This window comes from Mauremys reevesii, linkage group 2 (assembly GCF_016161935.1).
Source record: "Mauremys reevesii isolate NIE-2019 linkage group 2, ASM1616193v1, whole genome shotgun sequence".
In the NCBI taxonomy this organism is placed as follows: Eukaryota; Metazoa; Chordata; order Testudines; family Geoemydidae; genus Mauremys; species Mauremys reevesii.
In genome coordinates this window covers 154747627-154765971 of record NC_052624.1, presented here as the reverse complement: position 1 = coordinate 154765971, position 18345 = coordinate 154747627, and the positions used below count along the sequence as shown (strand labels likewise).

At 48.8% G+C, this 18345-nt stretch overlaps 2 protein-coding genes across 10 annotated transcripts in view; one reads left to right on the top strand and one right to left on the bottom strand.

Moving 5' to 3' along the window:
* The window catches only part of PEBP4 (phosphatidylethanolamine binding protein 4), a 255576-nt gene extending 248683 nt beyond the window's left edge, over positions 1-6893 (bottom strand). For 8 of the 9 annotated variants that reach the window (XM_039521624.1, XM_039521627.1, XM_039521626.1 and 5 more), the window contains exon 1: positions 6538-6893. In XM_039521624.1, the coding sequence (XP_039377558.1) occupies positions 6538-6639 (102 nt within the window). In that variant the 5' untranslated portion in view covers positions 6640-6893. The remainder of the gene's footprint in view (positions 1-6537) is intronic. The other variant, XM_039521628.1, reaches the window with a different exon arrangement.
* Positions 6894-12258: 5365 nt separating this feature from the next.
* RHOBTB2 (Rho related BTB domain containing 2) overlaps positions 12259-18345 on the top strand; it is a 32941-nt gene continuing 26854 nt past the window's right edge. The window contains exon 1 of the mRNA XM_039523916.1: positions 12259-12346. The gene's annotated coding sequence lies outside the window, so the exon portion shown is untranslated. The remainder of the gene's footprint in view (positions 12347-18345) is intronic.

Below are 18345 nucleotides of genomic sequence, written 5' to 3'. Positions count from 1 at the left end.
TTATGCTAAAAGGAGATCAACCTTTAAAGGTTGAACTCAAAAGAAAAACAAAAAAACATTTCAGCTGACCTGCTCTGAATTTTTCACAAATTTAGTGAATCAATGTGAGTTTGACTTCTCATGCTGGTTTGGTATGACGAAAAGTTTCAGATGCTCAAAAGTTATTGCCTGATGGCAAACAAAACAGTTTTCCACCCACCTCTACTCATAATTTAAGTGGACTGGACAGGTATGTAACTAAGAACCCACACGTTGTACAATTTTGATTTGTTCTTGTTGTTACTGTTTTCATCATAGTAGGTAATTAAGAATGCAGGACTGGATAATTGGACTCTGGAGACATTAAGAGTTCTTGATTCTCTACCCATCTACCTCTCTCTCGTACCTAAAAGTCATAATAGATTTTTATTACAAGATAGAATAGCTACTACAAGACATAGCGCCAGGCTCATTTGAGATTCATATTTGCTAAATGGGTCCCTTGAAGAATGACAGTAAGACCTTGGATTTTTGATAAAGTGTTTTGCCCCACGCCCCATTAATTAAGGCTCTTTACTCCTTTAATGGTCCAGGAAAATATGCATTAAAAAGCACTTCTGGTTATTGAATGGAAAAGTTCCTGTCTTCATGAAAATCTCATTCAAGAGATCAGCAACATTATTTTAAAGCAGCGTACAGTGGCAGCTTTGAAAACTCAAGGGAACATGAAGTAGGATGAATCTGAATGTGTGCAGAGAGGGAGCAGTGGATTGTTCTACTAGCCATAATTAGCAGGAGCCTGTATCTGGGTGTCTGCAGCACTTATCAGATGGTTAGGAAAGCGACACAGGAGAGGTCTGGCAAACAAGCCATTTCTAGAAGCACTGCTTTGAGCAACAGCCATGATGTTTCAGGCATGGCACAAGGTACACCATCAGCCACTGGGCCAAAGTGCTCTCACATGTAAGAAAAACACAACATGTTACACAGATGGCAGCAGATTCACTGTATTAGCAGGCAATCAGTGGTAAGAGATTAGCTGAAAGGATTTCTACCTGCCAGAGTTCAGGCTTCTGTCTGCACCATTTGCCAACAGGCAGCTATGGTCAGTCATGCTGGATTAAGTGCCAGCTATGTATCATGGACCGGATCAGAGGTACAGAGGCCTGGGCTATAATGAGACGAGCAACCACTGCCATGGCCCCACAAAGTCATGGGACCTCCTTGTCAACCTCCTTCTAGCAAAGGCCAAACTGGCTATCTACAAGACCAGGGAGAGAAAGCTGGCCAACAGGGTTTCCTGCAACTGTGGGGCCTATTTCCGCTCCTCCGTCCGCTCACGCATCCGGGCAGAGTTCCTCTGGGTAGCATCCGCTGACTCCCATGACACCTTTGAGGAGCAGTGGGCACTGTCTGGGGTTCTCTGCTCGGTGTCCCCGTCAGGTTCCCTTCATTTAGCCCTGCGACCTCACTCCTGTCCCTGTTATGTCTTTAGTTGTCTCCCGTACTTAGAGATCCCAGACTTTGTGGATCCTCTCCTGAGGCTGGGGGAGGTCCTTTAGCAGTGGGCAGGCTTCTGCCCACCCACTTCCCAAACCCCAACAGGACAAACAACCACTTGAGGTTTGTCTAACAGCCAATTTTACATCATTAGCCGCGTTGAGAGAGAAGCACCAGCCATTTTCACCACGGGTTCCCAGAGTGAGGTCCTTCAGGCCCATTATAACCCAAGAAGCCCTGAAATGTTGCCTGTTGCCACCCCTCTCCCTGTAATCGCCAAGGGATGGAGTTGATCTTGCAGAGGTTTATTGCTGGTGTACTTTAAAAAGGAAGAAGCCGCAGCAATCTCTGTTTGTAGCCCACACACCTTCTGGGTGTGGTGTTCTGTCCCCTCTAGTGGCACCAAGACCACTTAGAGAGAGAGATTGATAAGTCTGCTTTACAGCCTTCACTAAAAGCGAGTTAGCTTTCAGCTCCTGCAGTAGCAGCTCATGCTTTAAGCTCTAGAGGCCCCCGGTTCGATCCTATCCGCCGACAACCGGGATCTGTCAGCGTTACGTATTCACCTAGCAAACAAGGCGGGAGTACAAGCAGACATCACAGCTAGTTTATTTCTGCTAGTGCTCAGTTAGGTCTAGTGGTCAGTGCAATGGGCAGGGACTGCCTCTTACTACGCATTTATGCCGCACCTAGCACAATGGGGTCGAGGTCAGTGTTATGCAGGTCAGACCAGACAGACAATCACGATGTTCCTTAAAACAAAAAACAATAAATACCCCAACCATGAAATCTTTCCTCAAGGCACTATTGAAATGGACATGGATGGGAAATCTGTAATCTAGGATTCTGCTTCCAGCTCTGCCACTCCCCGAAGCCATAAATTCAGATTATAAACTCTTCAGGGAAGGGACTAATGTTCTGCACTTGTGCAATCCCTAGCATAAGGGGCACTAGATCTTGACTGGTCCCTAGGCACTACCATAGCAAACATGAATAATCTCATTTTCAAGGTACCATAGTTCCCCATCTATAAAATGAAGATAGTGATACTTAACTGCCTTTGTAAGACACCTTGAGATCCTAGAGTGGAAGCAGAGAGCAAAAGTAGCATAACAGATCTGGTGCTACCTACGAGCTTCATGATTGTCCCTCTGCTACATAGAGGGAACAGATCCCCCCACTCCAAACAGCACGAGCACCTGTCACTTAAAAGGAGAATCTCCCTCATCTGTTAGCAATGTAGGGCCTTTGACAAACAAGCAGTTCTGAGCCCATCCAGTAGGGGCCAGTGATTCATAACACCAGTCAGTTCAATACACAGGCAAGTTAGGGCCTCAGGCTTCTGGCAAGGTGCCATAGAGGACTCCATTCTAGCAGTATACTTCCGCCCATTTGCTAGTCTAGTCCCTTAAAATGGCCTTGTCTTCACAAGGCCTTTTTGGGACCTCTCCCACCACACAGCCTTTCTGCAGGCAGCGTTGGTATTAACAAGGCTCAGGTGGCTTCTGGCATTTTTCGCCACGATACAAGAGCAGAAGGATCACTGGCCCTCCACTCTACGGCAATTGCTGTCACAGTCTTTCCCCAAGAAAGTCTAGCGCAGACCCAGCCACAGAGCCAACAATCCATCTGAAGTGACACACTGTAAACAATCCTGCTCCTTCACCTACCCCAAGTATTACAGCCTATTGCATGTGCCAAAGTACTGCACACTCAGCTGCAGGGCTGTCTGCCCTCTCCTCCCTGCACTCACTCCAGCCTACGTAATCATTGCCCCATTCATGAACTCCCCTCCCAGGAGTCACGCCTGGCACTTACATGCCGGATGGCCCATTTTGGGAGTGTCACATGACTTCTCTGGTATGCATGACAAGTTCTCTCGAGAAACAAGATGGGTGAGGGAATATCTTTTATTGGACCAACTCCTGTTCTCTCAAGCTAAGCGAGGAGGGGTGACCTTGGAATCCTGAATTACCTGGAGTTAATAGCACTAAAACACAGCGTGTTAGAGCTACTGATTCTGTCACCAGCATTACATAAAGACACCTGACAATACCCGCCCTGCTGCAGCCACACGCACACTGTGATGGTGCCTGCCTGGGCTGCGCTTTCCAGCTGCAGCTCTTTCAGGGGGAAGGTCTTCTATTCCGGGAATAGTGTTTTCATTTGACCTATATTAAGTACATACATTTTGCAGTCACAAGGCAGATGCAGAGAACACAGGGCTGTACGATAGCCTTGGTTTTCAGTGCCAGGCAGCAGCTCTGAAGCCCGGCACATTGCAGCATGATCCCAGCAGGGAGAAAAGACACTACTGAGCCCCTTTGACCCGCCATGACATCATTCACACATTACTCAGGACCATGCCTAGTTACTTACATGTTACTGATACAGAGTCTCTCTAGCCACCCTTGTGTCATTTGTTCACCCTTTTAATGTAGAGCTTAAATCCCAAGATGAAAAAGGACCCTTTTGATCACAAGAAGACCGCCCCACCAGCATTGCTCCCGGAGCATCCCTAGGTCCAGAAATCACTTCCTGAGCACAAGAAGCCATGCTCTGAATTCCACTCAAAGGCATTTTGACAGGACAGCATCGCATTGGGAGGCAAGGGGGTGGTGTTGAGCTAAGAGCAGCGTCCGGTTGCAGCATCTTGCTATGTGAATCTGCCCCATGGGATGAGTTCAGAAGGAGCGGGGCTTGCTGGGACTCAGGAGACCTGGGTTCTACTCCCAGTTCTGCCACGGGCCTACTGTCACTTCCATCTGTTTCTCCCCCTCCCCGCACTGGCCCGTAAACTCTTCAGGATAGGCACTCTCTCGCTACAGCTGTCCAGCCCCTAGCACAATGGAGCCCCTCCACCTTGATTATGGCCTCTAGGCACTAGTGTAATGCTTATTAGTAATGAATATTTGTGTTTACATCCAGCCTCTCCCCAAGCAAAGCCAGATTCCATCCCCTTGGTGGGAAGGCCCTGGGGCCAGTTCTTCACAAGCTGTTTCCCTTGCCACACATTACGTAAGGTAGACGATGGCCACGTTCTCAGATCTGACTCAGAGATGTGAAGCTCAGTTTAAGTCACATGCGGGCTGCTACCCAGAGGCACCTGCACCACAGCTTGTGTCCTAGAGCGTGGGAACGAGAGATGGGCATTCCTGTCTCATTCTCACTGGTGTGTAACTCATTGACACAAACACAGCCTCAGGGAGCATGAAGCACTTCCACATCACTTCCACATTCAGCCCCAGAGGCGCCAAAGCCAGGCTACCCAAGGCTGCTGGCCTGCACACAGATACGGATGCTCCACGGCAAGCCACCAAGCATCTTCCCCTTTGGACACTGCTCACAGGCTCGGAAACCAGGCACCCCCTGCTCACAGACAGCTGCATGCACCATTCTCCATGGACACTTCCCACCCCGAGGAGCACAGATCTGATTCTGTGTTCACTGTTAACCTTTTTGATCCTCAGTGGCTCTGACAGCCATCAACATCCCGCTGGGAACCCAGAGACAGGGGATGCTCGAGACCAAGCCAAGGGGCTTCCTACCCTCCCTGCGACTAGCTCAGGGCTTGCCTAGACCATGAGTTGCACTGGTTTAAGCTAAAGATCTTTGGAAAAGAAAAAGCCCAAACTGGTACCAACCTCTAGTGTAAGCACACTTAATCCAGATTAACCCTTGCCACAGTAAATTACCATATTCTGTTAAACCCAAGGGTTAAATCAGTTTAGGTGTGTTTACATTAAGGGCTTGCATGGATATAGATCAGCTTAATTCCACTGGTGCAACTTTTCTAGTTTAGCCCAGACATTAGAACTCTAGTTCTGGACTTGGCTCTACATAGCCGGATGTCATGGTGCCTCAGGACTGGTTTCTAGGTTAGAGGCACCATTGTATGCATACTCTCCCCTAGCGTGTTCTGTTCCTTTATGAACCCACAAGCAGTGCAAGCACTCAGGAGCCTGGGGATGGGGCGGGAGGGGGAGTGGGAGAGGTTTGTGCAACAGAGCAGGGGCAGGAACCGGAAATGGGGATACGCAGAAGACACCACCATGGCGCTCATGACAAGCCTGTTGCTCCGCAGGATTTGAAACATGGTGTGCACAGAAAGGGATGTTCTCTCTGCATCTCGCTTACCAGTTAGACATCCCTCCCACAGTGCCTTTGAATGCCATCAAGAAATAGACATGAACACAGTCCCTGGGGCTCTCCGCATAATGGAACAGGAAGATTTCAGCCCTATTTCTCTTCTGTTTCCAGCTTTAGCACTGAAGAAATGAGCATCCCCATAGGCTTAGAGACTGAGGCCTGCTTATCCACAGGTCAGGAACAGCATGTGAAATTAATCTCCCTGCCTCAACATGCTACCTACCCCTCTGCTCGAGAGTAGCAACCCCACACTGGACAGTTGGGAGTTCAGTCCCCACAGCTGATTGAGCTCCTACCCTCTCTGTAGAGACTGCACACAAGGGGACTACTGAACAGTGGTGACAGACAGCTTTCCTCTAGGGGAGGTCTTGGGAGCTTGTGCCTTTAAGGGCTGAGCTCACCAGACAGAGAGTCTGGGCAGGACACTCTGAACCTCTTGTTGTGCACAGCCCATTGGAACCAGACACCTGATAAAATAACACCCTTAAAAAACACACACACACACTTTAAGCACTGAGTAACACTGAACACCATTCTAGGAACTGGGCTGCGAACCACCAACCTGGTTCACAGACCCCCTCATCCCTCCAACCCGGCCAAAAAGACACAGTAAGGCACCAGCTTCTGGTCACTGCTGACCTGGTTGACAGTTAGACGATTTGACACAGAGCATGAGCCCCATGAAGTTTCATTGGGCACTTTCTATCTTGGGGCCAGGAGGGAACTATTTAAAAGGGATAAACGCACCACATGCTTTGCTCTGCATTTTCACCCAGCTCCCCAAAGCACACATCATTCACCGCAGGAGCTCATACCCAGGCCTGGGAGCAGCTGGCTGATGAGCTACCAGGGTCTCTAGAGCAGAATCCTGTAGGGCCTTGCCTCTCATAGGCAGAGCACAGTACTTACCTTCCACAAACTCTTTTTGCAACTGCAGGAGGGCAAAGGGAGCCTCCTGCTCTTGTTTCTGGGCCTTTTTATCCTTATGGCAATTTTGGACCATTGCAGCATCAGCGCCTGCAGCAAGAAGAGCTGAGCTTCTCCTACTGGGACCAGGCAATTAGACAAGAACAGTCCATACAGACAGAACAGCAAGTCCCCTAGAATCCAACAGCCCAGCGTTGTTGGGGTCTCACACACTAAAAAACCCAGCCCATATGAACACTGAGGAACCCTTTAGTCTGGGGAGTTAAATTAAGAGGCAGAAGGTTTCCCTAAGACAGGCACATAACAGGAACTTCTCCCTCTCACAGAGTGCTAGGATAATTACCCCATTCCCTACAGCTGGCCCAGTCCAGCTATCTGCACTTACTGCCTGCAGCTGTGGGCTTCCCCATTCTCAGGGAGGCATTGTTAACCCTCTCCCTGCTGGCCCCTGGAAGCATCTTTAACCCTCTCCCTGCTGGCCCACTGTTGAACCTCGTCAGAGCTGTAAAGGAGCATGTGAATTAGGGCGGGTGAACCCCTTCCTTCTCTGCATAAGGGAGAAGGATGGGACTGGGAGGCCTTGCATGCTCATAGACTAGTATCAGATGATATAATGAATCAGTGCTCTGCCCTACCTAGGAACTTGTTTTATGGCCTTTGTCTTTATTTGTGTCATAAGAATACAGCAATGGAAAGAAATGTCACCCAGCACCGCAAAGCACTTTGCAAATATTAATAAATTAAGACTCAACCTTCTCCTGCTCTCCCAACTACTTGGAGGTAGGTAAGTATCCTTATCCTCATCCCCCCCAACAACCCAATAATCCTCAGAAACCATGGTGATGGGGGTGCTAGAAATACACAGATTGATATTTAAAAGTAGAGATGCTATTTGGCTTGCCCAAGGTCACAAAGCAAATCAGTGACCAAGCAAGGAACAGAACCCCAGAGACTTGACTCCTACCCAAACCAATGACTCCCAGTTCCTCCTCCTCTAGTCACAAGACCTCACTCCCCAGCTCAACCAGGAGCCAACTCCCCAAGCTGTGAATAGAACCCAGGAGTCCTCAATAGCAGTCCTGCCTGCTTGCTCCACTAGCTCACTCTCCTGTCCCCAACATGGGAAGTCCTGATTCCTTCTCCCCTGGTTCTAATCCACTGGACCCCACTCTTCTCTGAGAGCTGGGAAAGGAATTCAGGAGGCCTGACTCCCAATTCCCTGGTCTAGCCATTTGATCTCTGTTGCTCCTTGTGCACTTGAAAGGGGAGAAAATGGGAATTTAAGCACAAATCCCCTGGATGAAAATCAATGATCACGATCTGCCCAAAAATGCAACACTAGGAGGGATGGAACGTGTCACACTGCAAGAGAGAGCCCAGTCACACAGCCATGTTTGCTTCAGTTCTGCACGCTTGCTGTTCGCTCCAGGAGGGAGCTCCCCTCTGAGCACTCTGCGAATTGTCCAACTCTCAGCCTCTGCAAACTGCTTGGCATCAGCCCTGCCCCCACCTCCAGCCACTGTGCTGGAGTCAAGTCTCTGATACTCCAGATGCCCTTGTCCACAGCCCCCTTCCCTGCGTGTTTAGTTTCAGCCTATAGAGCTCTTGCTCTGAAGGGGATTTCAAGGTGACTCTGGTTTTTACAGGGAGTCTCCTACCACTTCCTGCTCTTCCTTAAAAAGGGCTGCTGCCTCACCGGAACCACTAGCCCTGCAACTGAACAAGGGGTCACAACGGGTAAACCACAAGGGTGGAAAATCAAAGGGAAAACAAAGAAAAACCCCAAATGCTGTTCTCTTGGCAGGAAGCCAGGATCCCAAGGCCCTGCGTCAGAACCAGTGACTGAATAAGATTTCCAGTCAGTCTGAGTCACCAGAGAATTCAAACTGCCGGAGATTGCTCTGGAATACAGCACAACTGTTGGACTTCTTATCTTCACCGGACTAGGTCCAGTGTATGGGTGATGGGTGGCCGTGGTCCTGCTCCCACGCCCAAGCACTGAAAATCAGAGACCAAGGAGTAATAACACTTAGCACCTTGATGCAGTATTGCCAACTCCAAATGTTCAAAAATCATGAGTCAGGCTTGCCAAAAATCATGAGATTGGCTTTAAAATCGTGAGATGATGTAAAAATAATAGATTAGGTGTTCTTTTTATTTGCTTTCTGCTTTTTGGGCCTTTAGCGTGCACTGGGGGGGGGGGTCACATTTTGAAGTTTTCTCCACAGCCACAAGGGCTAGAAACTTTTTCTTTAAGGATGAAGACTGACATCATCACATCTCCGCTGGACTCCAGGAGCTGGGGCTTTAAAGAAAACAATCATTATCACGAGCAGGGCTGGCTCTAGACCCCAGCGCGCCAAGCGCGCGCTTGGGGCGGCGTCCCGCGGAAGGGCGGCAGGCGGCTCCGGTGGACCTTCCGCAGACGTGCCTGCGGAGGGTCCGCTGGTCCCGTGGCTCCAGTGGACCTCCCACAGACGTGCCTGCGGAGGGTCCGCTGGTCCCGTGGCTCCGGTAGAGCATCCGCAGGCATGCCTGCGGGAGGTCCACCAGAGCCGCGGGACCGGCGACCGCCAGAGCGCCCCCTGTGGTGTGCCGCCCTGCTTGGGGCGGCGCAAATCCTAGAGCTGCCCCTGATCACGAGACACATGACAGAGTCATGCGAATTGGGAGAGAAACCCTGGAGCTCACCAGACTGAAGAGATTTGGGATGGGGATTGACAGAGGGCCAGATCCCATAGCTCGTAGTCAGGCAGAGCGCCCCTGGGCTTTGGTGGATTAAGAATCGGAGCCCTTAGGCTGCTTGCAGAAACTGGACCTGAGGGTGAGGCAGGGCTTGTTTCTGAGGCTGGCCAGTTTGCAGAGGGTAGAGCTGGCCCACAGGCCAAGATTGGGCTGTTTGCAGGGGCTGCAGTGGGCATAGGGGCTGAGGACAGGCAGGTTGTAGTGACTGCAGCTGGGGCACTGGGCTGAGGCCAGGTAGTTTGAATGGGCAGGAGTCGGCACAGGGGCTGTAGCTGGGGCCCCAGGGCTGACGCCAAGCAGTTTGCAGAGGCTGAGCTTAGAGGATCTGCAGGTTGCTCAGAGGAGAGCTCCCTTCTGGAGCTAGCAGCAAGCGTGCAAACAGTGCAGGACTGAAGCAAACGTGGCTGTGTGCCTGGGCTCACTCTTGCAGTACAACACTTCCCACCCCTCTGATGGTTGCAGTTTTGGGCAGATCACGGTCATGAAGTTTCATGGTTAAATTCCCATCTTCTCACCCTCAAGTACATTGCCACTTGGACCTGAAAACAGCGCGCTGCCTCCTGTGAGAACATACTGTACCTGTGACTAAGCATCAGGTGACTGCCCAGCACACCGGGCCAGCGAGGCCCCAGGGCATGGCAGCATCTCAATTAGAAGGTGAGGTAACAGCTGCACCAGCAGAAAACAACCTGCATGTGTTCAGTGGCAGCGCATTTCTGCCTGCTGTCCATTGAATCAGTGGCAACCTATGTCCTCATCTGACACCGATAATTTATGGGGCTGTCCCCGTTGTTCTGGTGTGACGGTCACAGACAGACCCAGGCACTGGCAAGTACACCTCTGTGTCCAACCGGCTTCTCGACATCTCACCAGAGGAGGTTGTGCGTGGTCTCTGCCGGAAGCTACAGTCTAGCTGACTGTCATGATTACTGTGAAAAAAGTAAAATATTAGAAGTGAAACCTGCCACCTAAGGGAAGGAGGATCTCACAGTCACGACTAACTCAGTGAACACCTGAGAGCAATGGATATCCATGGAGCCAGCATCGTATAGTCAGGACCAGGTGCCAGCTTGAGGATTTGCAAAGACAATAAAACCCCAAGAAAAGTCTCTGAATAGGGGACACCCTGGGGTAAGAAATAACAATCTGTAACTGTAAATGAAGAGGTGAGGACCCAAGATTTTATCCATTACAGAGGAGAGACTGCCAGCTGGGCGTCTCATGAAAGGTAGATCCCTGCTGTCTGGACTGGACAAGCTCTGTAAGGACTGACCATTGGGTGAGAAATGCCTTATTAGACAGGAAAGTAACTTGTTAATAAGAATAGTTTATAGATTACATTGTATGTGTTTCTTTGACCTGTAACCTTATGTTTCCAAATCCTTACACTTGCTTTTATTATGTATCTTAAGTGATGTTAAATAAACTTCAGTGCCTTGAACTAAGTTGTGTGTTGAACTGAACGAAACTAGTAAACTGGGGTGCACTGCTCCCACAGAGGCAGCAGATCCGTGTGCCTTATGGGTGAGCAGAAGGTGAGGGACCGGGCCCTTGAGAATAGCAAAATGGGGTGTGCTAATTGCTAGTTTGCAGAAGAATAATAGAATGGGACTTGCAGAGCCTGTATTGCCAGTTGCTGGTGGCTGGTGAGAGATTCCCCGGAGAGGGCACAGACAAGGTTCCTTCCTGCTGTGAATGAGTGTTGGTGATTCACCCCAGAATTTCGATTAACACAAAGTGTCAGAATTGGTTCTTAGAAATTTCCCATCACATTCCTGTCTTGCACTGATTTGATAACTACCCATTGCCCATTATCTTATTATCACCTCCTGGTTCCCACTGACTCATCAGCATCTCTTTGTTCCCACTGACTCACCCTCCCCTTTCCATTACCTGGCCAACGGTCACCTCTCCATTCCCCTGTACTGGGGTGTATTAGCCTCAGCACCTAGAGCATGCGAGGTGAGAACAGAACCAGAACAAGGCAGAATGTGTCTTTGGAGGACGAGGGCTTTGGGGATAGCGGCCACTGAGCTGCAGGGAGTGCACTCTTCATGTAAAGTCTTGAGAGCGTGTGTCCGTTAAAATTCCCATAGTGTTAAAATATAAGTGTCAGCTGTGAGGTTGTGACATGGGCTGATTCCATACATTTCCCCTGTTGGATACTGTGTTCCTTTTCATTTTATGTCCTGAAAGGGATGCTTTTGAACAGCTGCCCTGTTCTGTTCCAGAGGTGGTTACCTTTCAGTTGTAGGTGAAATGATGTACTTTTTAGGATCAGTCAGTAAAGTTTGTAAAGCGCTGTGGGATCCTATTGGATCTAATCTGTTCATCCATCCTGCCTTCTGTACTATCCATCCATCCAGATTATATCTACTTATCCATCCCTCTTGCCTTCCCCTCTCTATCTAGAGGCAGTTGTGCCTAATGGATAGACCACTGGACTGGGATTTAGGAGACCTGGGTTCTATTCCTTGGTCTGCTTAGTGACCATGGGTAAGTCACTTTGCCTCTCTGTGCCTCAATTTTACCATCTGTAAAATGGGGATCATGATATTGACCACCTTTGTAAAAGGCTTTAAGATCTACTGCTAAGCATTATGTAAGAGCTAGGTATTATCATCTATCTATAGCCCTATATAAGCATATCATCAGTTTCTCTCTCCCATTGCTTTTCTTCCTTTCTTTGTCCCATCCTGTCCCCCTAGATGTGATCTTCAAAGCAGGAAAACAGCAGGCTGTAAACCCCTGAGCTGGATTGAATTTCTATAAGTGGAAAATTCCTTTCTGTTGAGCGTAGATTCTGGCTCAACAGGTTTTGTTCCCAGCACTATTTTTTTTTGGCTGATTCAAAAACTCATCCCTAGGGCATTTGTTCAGATCACATGGGCAGGTGTATAAGAATGGAACTTACCTGCTCAGGCCAGTTAGTACTTCAAGGAACTGGGAGATCCTACCAGCTGTTCCTTGGACACAGGAAGACGGAGTGGAAGAGTGGAGAGATCGTACAGCCTCATGCTGTAAGGCAACAAGAACCAGCACACAGGTAGGGGTGCCGGGTGCATTGCTTGGCTCTGAACCTTGGTCGCTGCTTTTAATGATTCTGCCTCCCTTTTTGCTGATGGTTCACCTGTATTTAAGGGGCCGATCCTGCTCCATACTTAAATAAATGGGAGTTCTGAGATGGAATTCAGCAGGAGTTAGGTCTTTCACTTGACTGGGTTGTGGGGGAGGGGGCCTATGGTGCAACCTCCAACCACAAACTGATTCCTGGAGGGCGTGCGGAAGGGAGGTCTTTCTTTCTGGTAAAGCTACGTTCCGCATGGATAGAAGTGCCTCTTTAAAAGTGCTGGTGTGCATGGGGTGAAGGGACATCTAGTAGTTCATATGCCTGTGATGCGGATTCTGATGTACTGACCCGATCCTCCACTCCCATTGACTTCTGTGAGGGCTCAGCACCTTGCATGATAGGCCTCTTGATGAGATTTGACCTGTCTGTGTACTCAGGGCCTGTATGCTCCGTGTGCAGGTTAATATGTGTGGAATACTGGCAGTACTTTTGATTAAGGGAGTTCCCTCATTTTTATCAGGACACTAAGAGTGCTGCATAGAGAACAGGCATCAGATACAATCACCCCTGAACAATGCAAAGGGAGCAGAGATGGACTGGGACATTGGGTTAAAACACCCCAGAGGCTAAGGAAATTCTAACCTCTCTGGAATGGGATGGACCAGACAACTGATTCTGAGAAATTCAGAGTCCATCGCCAGGTTCTGTGGTTTGGTCCTAGCTCCCTGTCTGATAATAATACTCAGCTTTTAGAGTCAGTAGATCTCAAATTGCTTTAGAAAAGTGGTTATCATGATCCCAGTGTTATAGATGGGGAAACTGAGGCACAGACTGGGGCTGTGACTTGCTCAAAGCCACTCAGTGAGACAGGAATAGAAACCACTGGCTATGTTTCATCCAGCAGTTAAATCAGTTAAAAAAAAACTGTTAGAAGTAGCAGGGCTGTCTCAGCTCTGAGACTCCAGGAAGGATGATCTAGTGAGTAGCGCATGGATGGGGGCTCGAGACTTGGGTTTGATTCTGGTTCAGCCGCAGACTTTCTATGTGACCCTGAGTAAATCACTTAATTTCCCCTGTGCCTCAATTTGCCAGCTGTAAAAGGAGGTGACGCTTCCCTATTTCCCAGGGATGTTGAGAGGATAAAATCCATTGATCCTTGCGAGGTGCTCAGATACTATGGAGATAAGAGCCATATAAGGCAGACAGCTAGTCGTGTCATCCCTTGAACTTTGGAGAGAATAGGTTCTGGTCCTGCTCACCCTACCCTGGGGAGCAGGAGAAAATCTCCAGCACTATCCGGAAGGGGAGGGAGAGGGTATGTTACAAAACTGAAGCCAGTATGCCCAGAGAAAGGTTTAGCAGCAAAGGCTAAGAGGGCTCCTGGGCTTGTAGTCCAACAGGGAATTTTAAAAGATAATTTTAAAAGAAATATTTCAAATGCTTCAGGGGCCCCCTCAAATTGTGCAGATTATTCACTAAAAGGTGTAGCCAATTGTTTGACTGCACTTGCAGTTCGTTCTTAAAAATGCTCAAGAGACCAAATAACCTCACTTAGACAAATGTATTGTCTAAAGAAAAACAATATTTTTCTTCCTCTGGGAAGCAAATTCTCACCGTGTGTTCTCCTTCCACAGGAGGTGTGCTTCCAAGATAGGCATTTCTGCTAGTCGTATTTATAGGATGGCTTCACAAATTACAACACTTTTTAACATCGCTAAAATCCAACCCACCAGTTTGGAAGAGTTGCTTAGCTTGTGGTCTTACTGTGTACTTTTCTTATCTCTGATTTGGACACTGCATTCCAAAGCATTTGTGCATGGAGGTACATCCCAATCTGTGCTCAGACATGCCATTCATGCATCTTGGCTTTCACAGGCTTCCTGTTTTCTAATGCCAAAGCTTGACTTCAGCTTTGCAAAGTGTTGTGGGATACTTGACATGGGTGAGCAGAACTGTGGGAGAGCATAATGCATTCAGTTAACATCACGTCCCAACATGTAGATATCTATATTAATAGACACCATCAGCTCAGGATTAAACAAAGACTGTGTGAATGGCTAGCCAACTACAAAAGCAGTTTCTCCTCCCTTGGTGTTCACACCTCAACTGCTAGAAGAGGGCCTTATCCTCCCTGATTGAACTAACCTCGTTATCTCTAGCCTGATTCTTGCCTGCATATTTATACCTGCCTCTGGAAGTTTCCACCACATACATCTGACGAAGTGGGTATTCACTCACGAAAGCTCATGCTCCAAAACGTCTGTTAGTCTATAAGGTGCCACAGGACTCTTTGTTGCTTTTTACAGATCCAGACTAACACGGCTACCCCTCTGATATATTAATACTGTACACATAATACCTATTAATATGGCGTATACTCTGCCTAACATGTATGTATTGGCTAACAATATTGGACCTGTTCCTTATCCTATGGGAGTCTTTCAATGGATTTCAATGGCAGCAGAAGCAGGCCATTTTGAAGCCTATCTAACTACAAGATATTACCGTTACCCTCATCCTCCATTGCCTCCTATTGTTTGTTACACTCTGTCAGGGTTCCTCCCCTACTCTGAACTTTAGGGTACAGATGTGGGGACCTACATAAACACTTCTAAGCTTAATTACCAGCTTAGATCTGGGTTCGCTGCCACCATCCAGATTCCTCAGTGTCTGGAACACCCTCTTTCCCCCCAAAACCTTCCCCTCCCTGGGTAGCCTTGAGAGGCTTTTTCACCAAGTTCCTGGTGAACACCAATCCAACCCCTTGGATCTTAACACAAGGAGAATTTAACCATCCCCCCTCCTTTCCCCCACCAATTCCTGGGGAGTCCAGATCCAATCCCCTTGGATCTTAAAACAAGGAAAAATCAATCATGTTCTTAAAAAGAAAGCTTTTAATTAAAGAAAGAAAGGTAAAAATCATCTCTGTAAAATCAGGATGGAAAATACTTTACAGGGTAATCAGATTCATATAGCCCAGAGGAACCCCCTCTAGCCTTAGGTTCAAAGTTACAGCAAACAGGTAAAATCCTCTCAGCAAAAAGGAACATTTACAAGTTGAGAAAACAAAAATAAGACTAACACGCCTTGCCTGGCTGTTACTTACAAGTTTGAAATATGAGAGACTGGTTCAGAAAGATTTGGAGAGCATGGATTGATGTCTGGTCCCTCTTAGTCCCAAGAGCGAACAACCCCCAAAAACAAAGAGCACAAACAAAAGCCTTCCCCCCCACCAAGATTTGAAAGTATCTTGTCCCCTTATTGGTCCTTTGGGTCAGGTGTCAGCCAGGTTTCCTGAGCTTCTTAACCCTTTACAGGTAAAAGGATTTTGGTGTCTCTGGCCATGAGGGATTTTATAGTATTGTACACAGGCGGGCTGTTCCCTTCCCTTTATAGTTATGACACACTCACTTGTTGCCCCTTGTCTTGGGTTATATTGTCAGCTCTTTGGGGCAGAACCATGCCTCCCTATGTGTCTCTAGTCTAGGGGGTATAGCCCTATGGCCCTGATTTGGAATAGGCCTTATAGAACTAAAGTGGTTAATTGATTATTATTATACGTACAAAGTGCTTCCATTTTTGTGTGTGTTTGTTTTTACAAATAATAAGGCATTCAATTTAACAAATGCAGGCAGGGCCGCCCGGGGGGGGGGGCAAGTGGGGCAATTTGCCCCATGCCTAGGCCCTGCAGGGGCCCCCACGAGAGTTTTTCAGAGGCCCTGGAGCGGGGTCCTTCACTCGCTTCGGGGGCCCCGGAAAACTCTTGTGGGGCCCGGGCCCGCTGCCGCCAAATTACCGCCGAAGCAGGACCCACCGCCGAAGTGCCAGGTCTTCAGCGGTGGGGGGCCCCCGCCGCAGGTCTTCAGGGCACTTCGGTGGCGGGTCCCGGAGCGGAAGGACTCCCCGCCACCGAATTACTGCCGAAGTGGGGGCCCCCTGCCGCCGAAGACCCCAGGCCCCCTGAATCCTCTGGGCGGCACTGAATGCAGGACATGTCTTAAAACCATTCATTCCCTTTTCCCTCCAAAATCCAGCCAACGGCCCTGATGCACTTTGGCTTTTGAGGCAGAGGAGATGATTTAACATCCCTCTCCAGCTTTTCCCACCCCCAGCTCTATCACGGGATCATAGCCATTAGGGCCAGAGAGCTTTCTGGATATGTCTACACTGCAATTAAACACCCATGGCTGGCCTGTGTCAGCAGGACTGGGTCCCAGAGCTCAGGCTCCAGCCCAAGCCTGAATGTCTGCACTGCCATTTTACAGCCTGAGTCAGGGACACTGGCCAGCCATGAGTGTTTAATTGTAGTGTGAACATGTCTTCTGAGTCTGTGCCTGCCTTCAGTGGGAACTGCAGGTGCTCAGTGGCCTTCAGGCGATGGCAGGGGGAAGAAGGAAAGTAGGGGGCATTATCTGGGACATTCAGAAGCAAACCAGAAGAAGGATTCTCTTCAGAGGCAGCTCTGCTTACCCTGCTTCCATTTCCTCTGCACGTCTCTCCCCACAGCTCTCTCGGCCTTTATTGCTATTGGAGACAGTTGCTTGGAAACAGAATCTTCATTTTTCTTCTTCTTTATGTGTGAATTTAACGCTGGGGACACGTGCCCCAACGAGAGCCCTAGAGAACGAAGCCCTTGATGTGTCCACAGAGCAGGGAGCGGGGTAAGGAGCCTCACGCGCCCACCCTGGGAATTCAGTATCCATTCAAGACTTGGCCTCAAGAAGAGGGCCAGCTAGTGTGGTCTTGACTGGGATTTAAAGGTGCACAGCCTCCCATCAGCCAGGACGAGTCGCAGTAAGGGAAACCCTGCTAAGTCCCGGCTGGGTGCATGAGGGAGACTGGAGCTGGCATTGGAACACAAGCAGAGGTTTCGCAGAGGCAGCCACTCCATTATCTATGAAGCCTGTAAATGAAAAAAAGAGTTAAGAGTTTCAGGCCCCAGCTAGACGGAGCCCAGGTTAGAGAGTATGAGGCAGTGCTGAGTGCTCACCCCAGGAAGACACTGACTCCCTCTGAGGCCTCATATTATTATTACGGGAGCACCTGGAGGCTCCCACTCCCTTGTACATACACACGCTAAGAGACAGCCCCTTCCCTGAAGAGCTTGCAGTCTAAATAGACAAAGTGTGGGAGGAAAGCAATGTTATTATTTTTTCCTTTAACCAATGGGATTTGGCCAAGGTCACATAGTGAGTCCAGAGAGTGGCAGAACCCAGAGCCCCAACCTGGTACCTTTCCTCTCCCCCTCTCTGGGCCTCAGTTTCCCCCAGCTGTAAAAAGCAAGGAGGAGGATAATCATATTTAGCTGCCTCGCAGATGCTTTGTGTGAATTAATTCATTGCCAAGCATTTTGCAGATGAAAAGTGTGAGGTACCAGTGGCAATATTATCCTCCTATTTTTGTGCCGCTCTCCCCAGCAATAAAAAGCACAGGGGGAGAGAAAAGCAGAGACCACGGGACGTGCTATTATAAGCAGAACGGTCTCCAAATAGAAAGCTTTTCACAGTTTTTTATAAGACGTCAGCAGCTCTTAATACTGCATGAAGCTGTGAATACTGTATGAAGCGGCAGTTCACTGGGGAGTCAGGCCTGTAAATGTTTCATACCGGCAGCTGCAGCTCTCCCTGCAGGCTCCGAGTTTGTCGTGCATGCTCAGAACCAGACCGGCGCTGGTGGCAGAACACAGCCATACAGCAGCGATTTGCATGATGCTGTATAAAGAAGCACTTCTTAACTGGTCATTTCAGACTCAAGCCTGCTTGCACATTGGCCTAGGATTTGGCCAATCCACTTCCCCAAGGCCACGGGTTTTTTTGTCTTAATACTGGAGTAACTAGGTGGAATTCTCTGGCCTATGTTATGTAGGAGGTCAGATGGTCTGTTGGTCCCTTCTGGCCTTAAACCCTAAGAATCTGCCAATGGACTTATGAAATTCCACCCCAGTATGAATGAAAGTATGAGCTACACATTGGGTG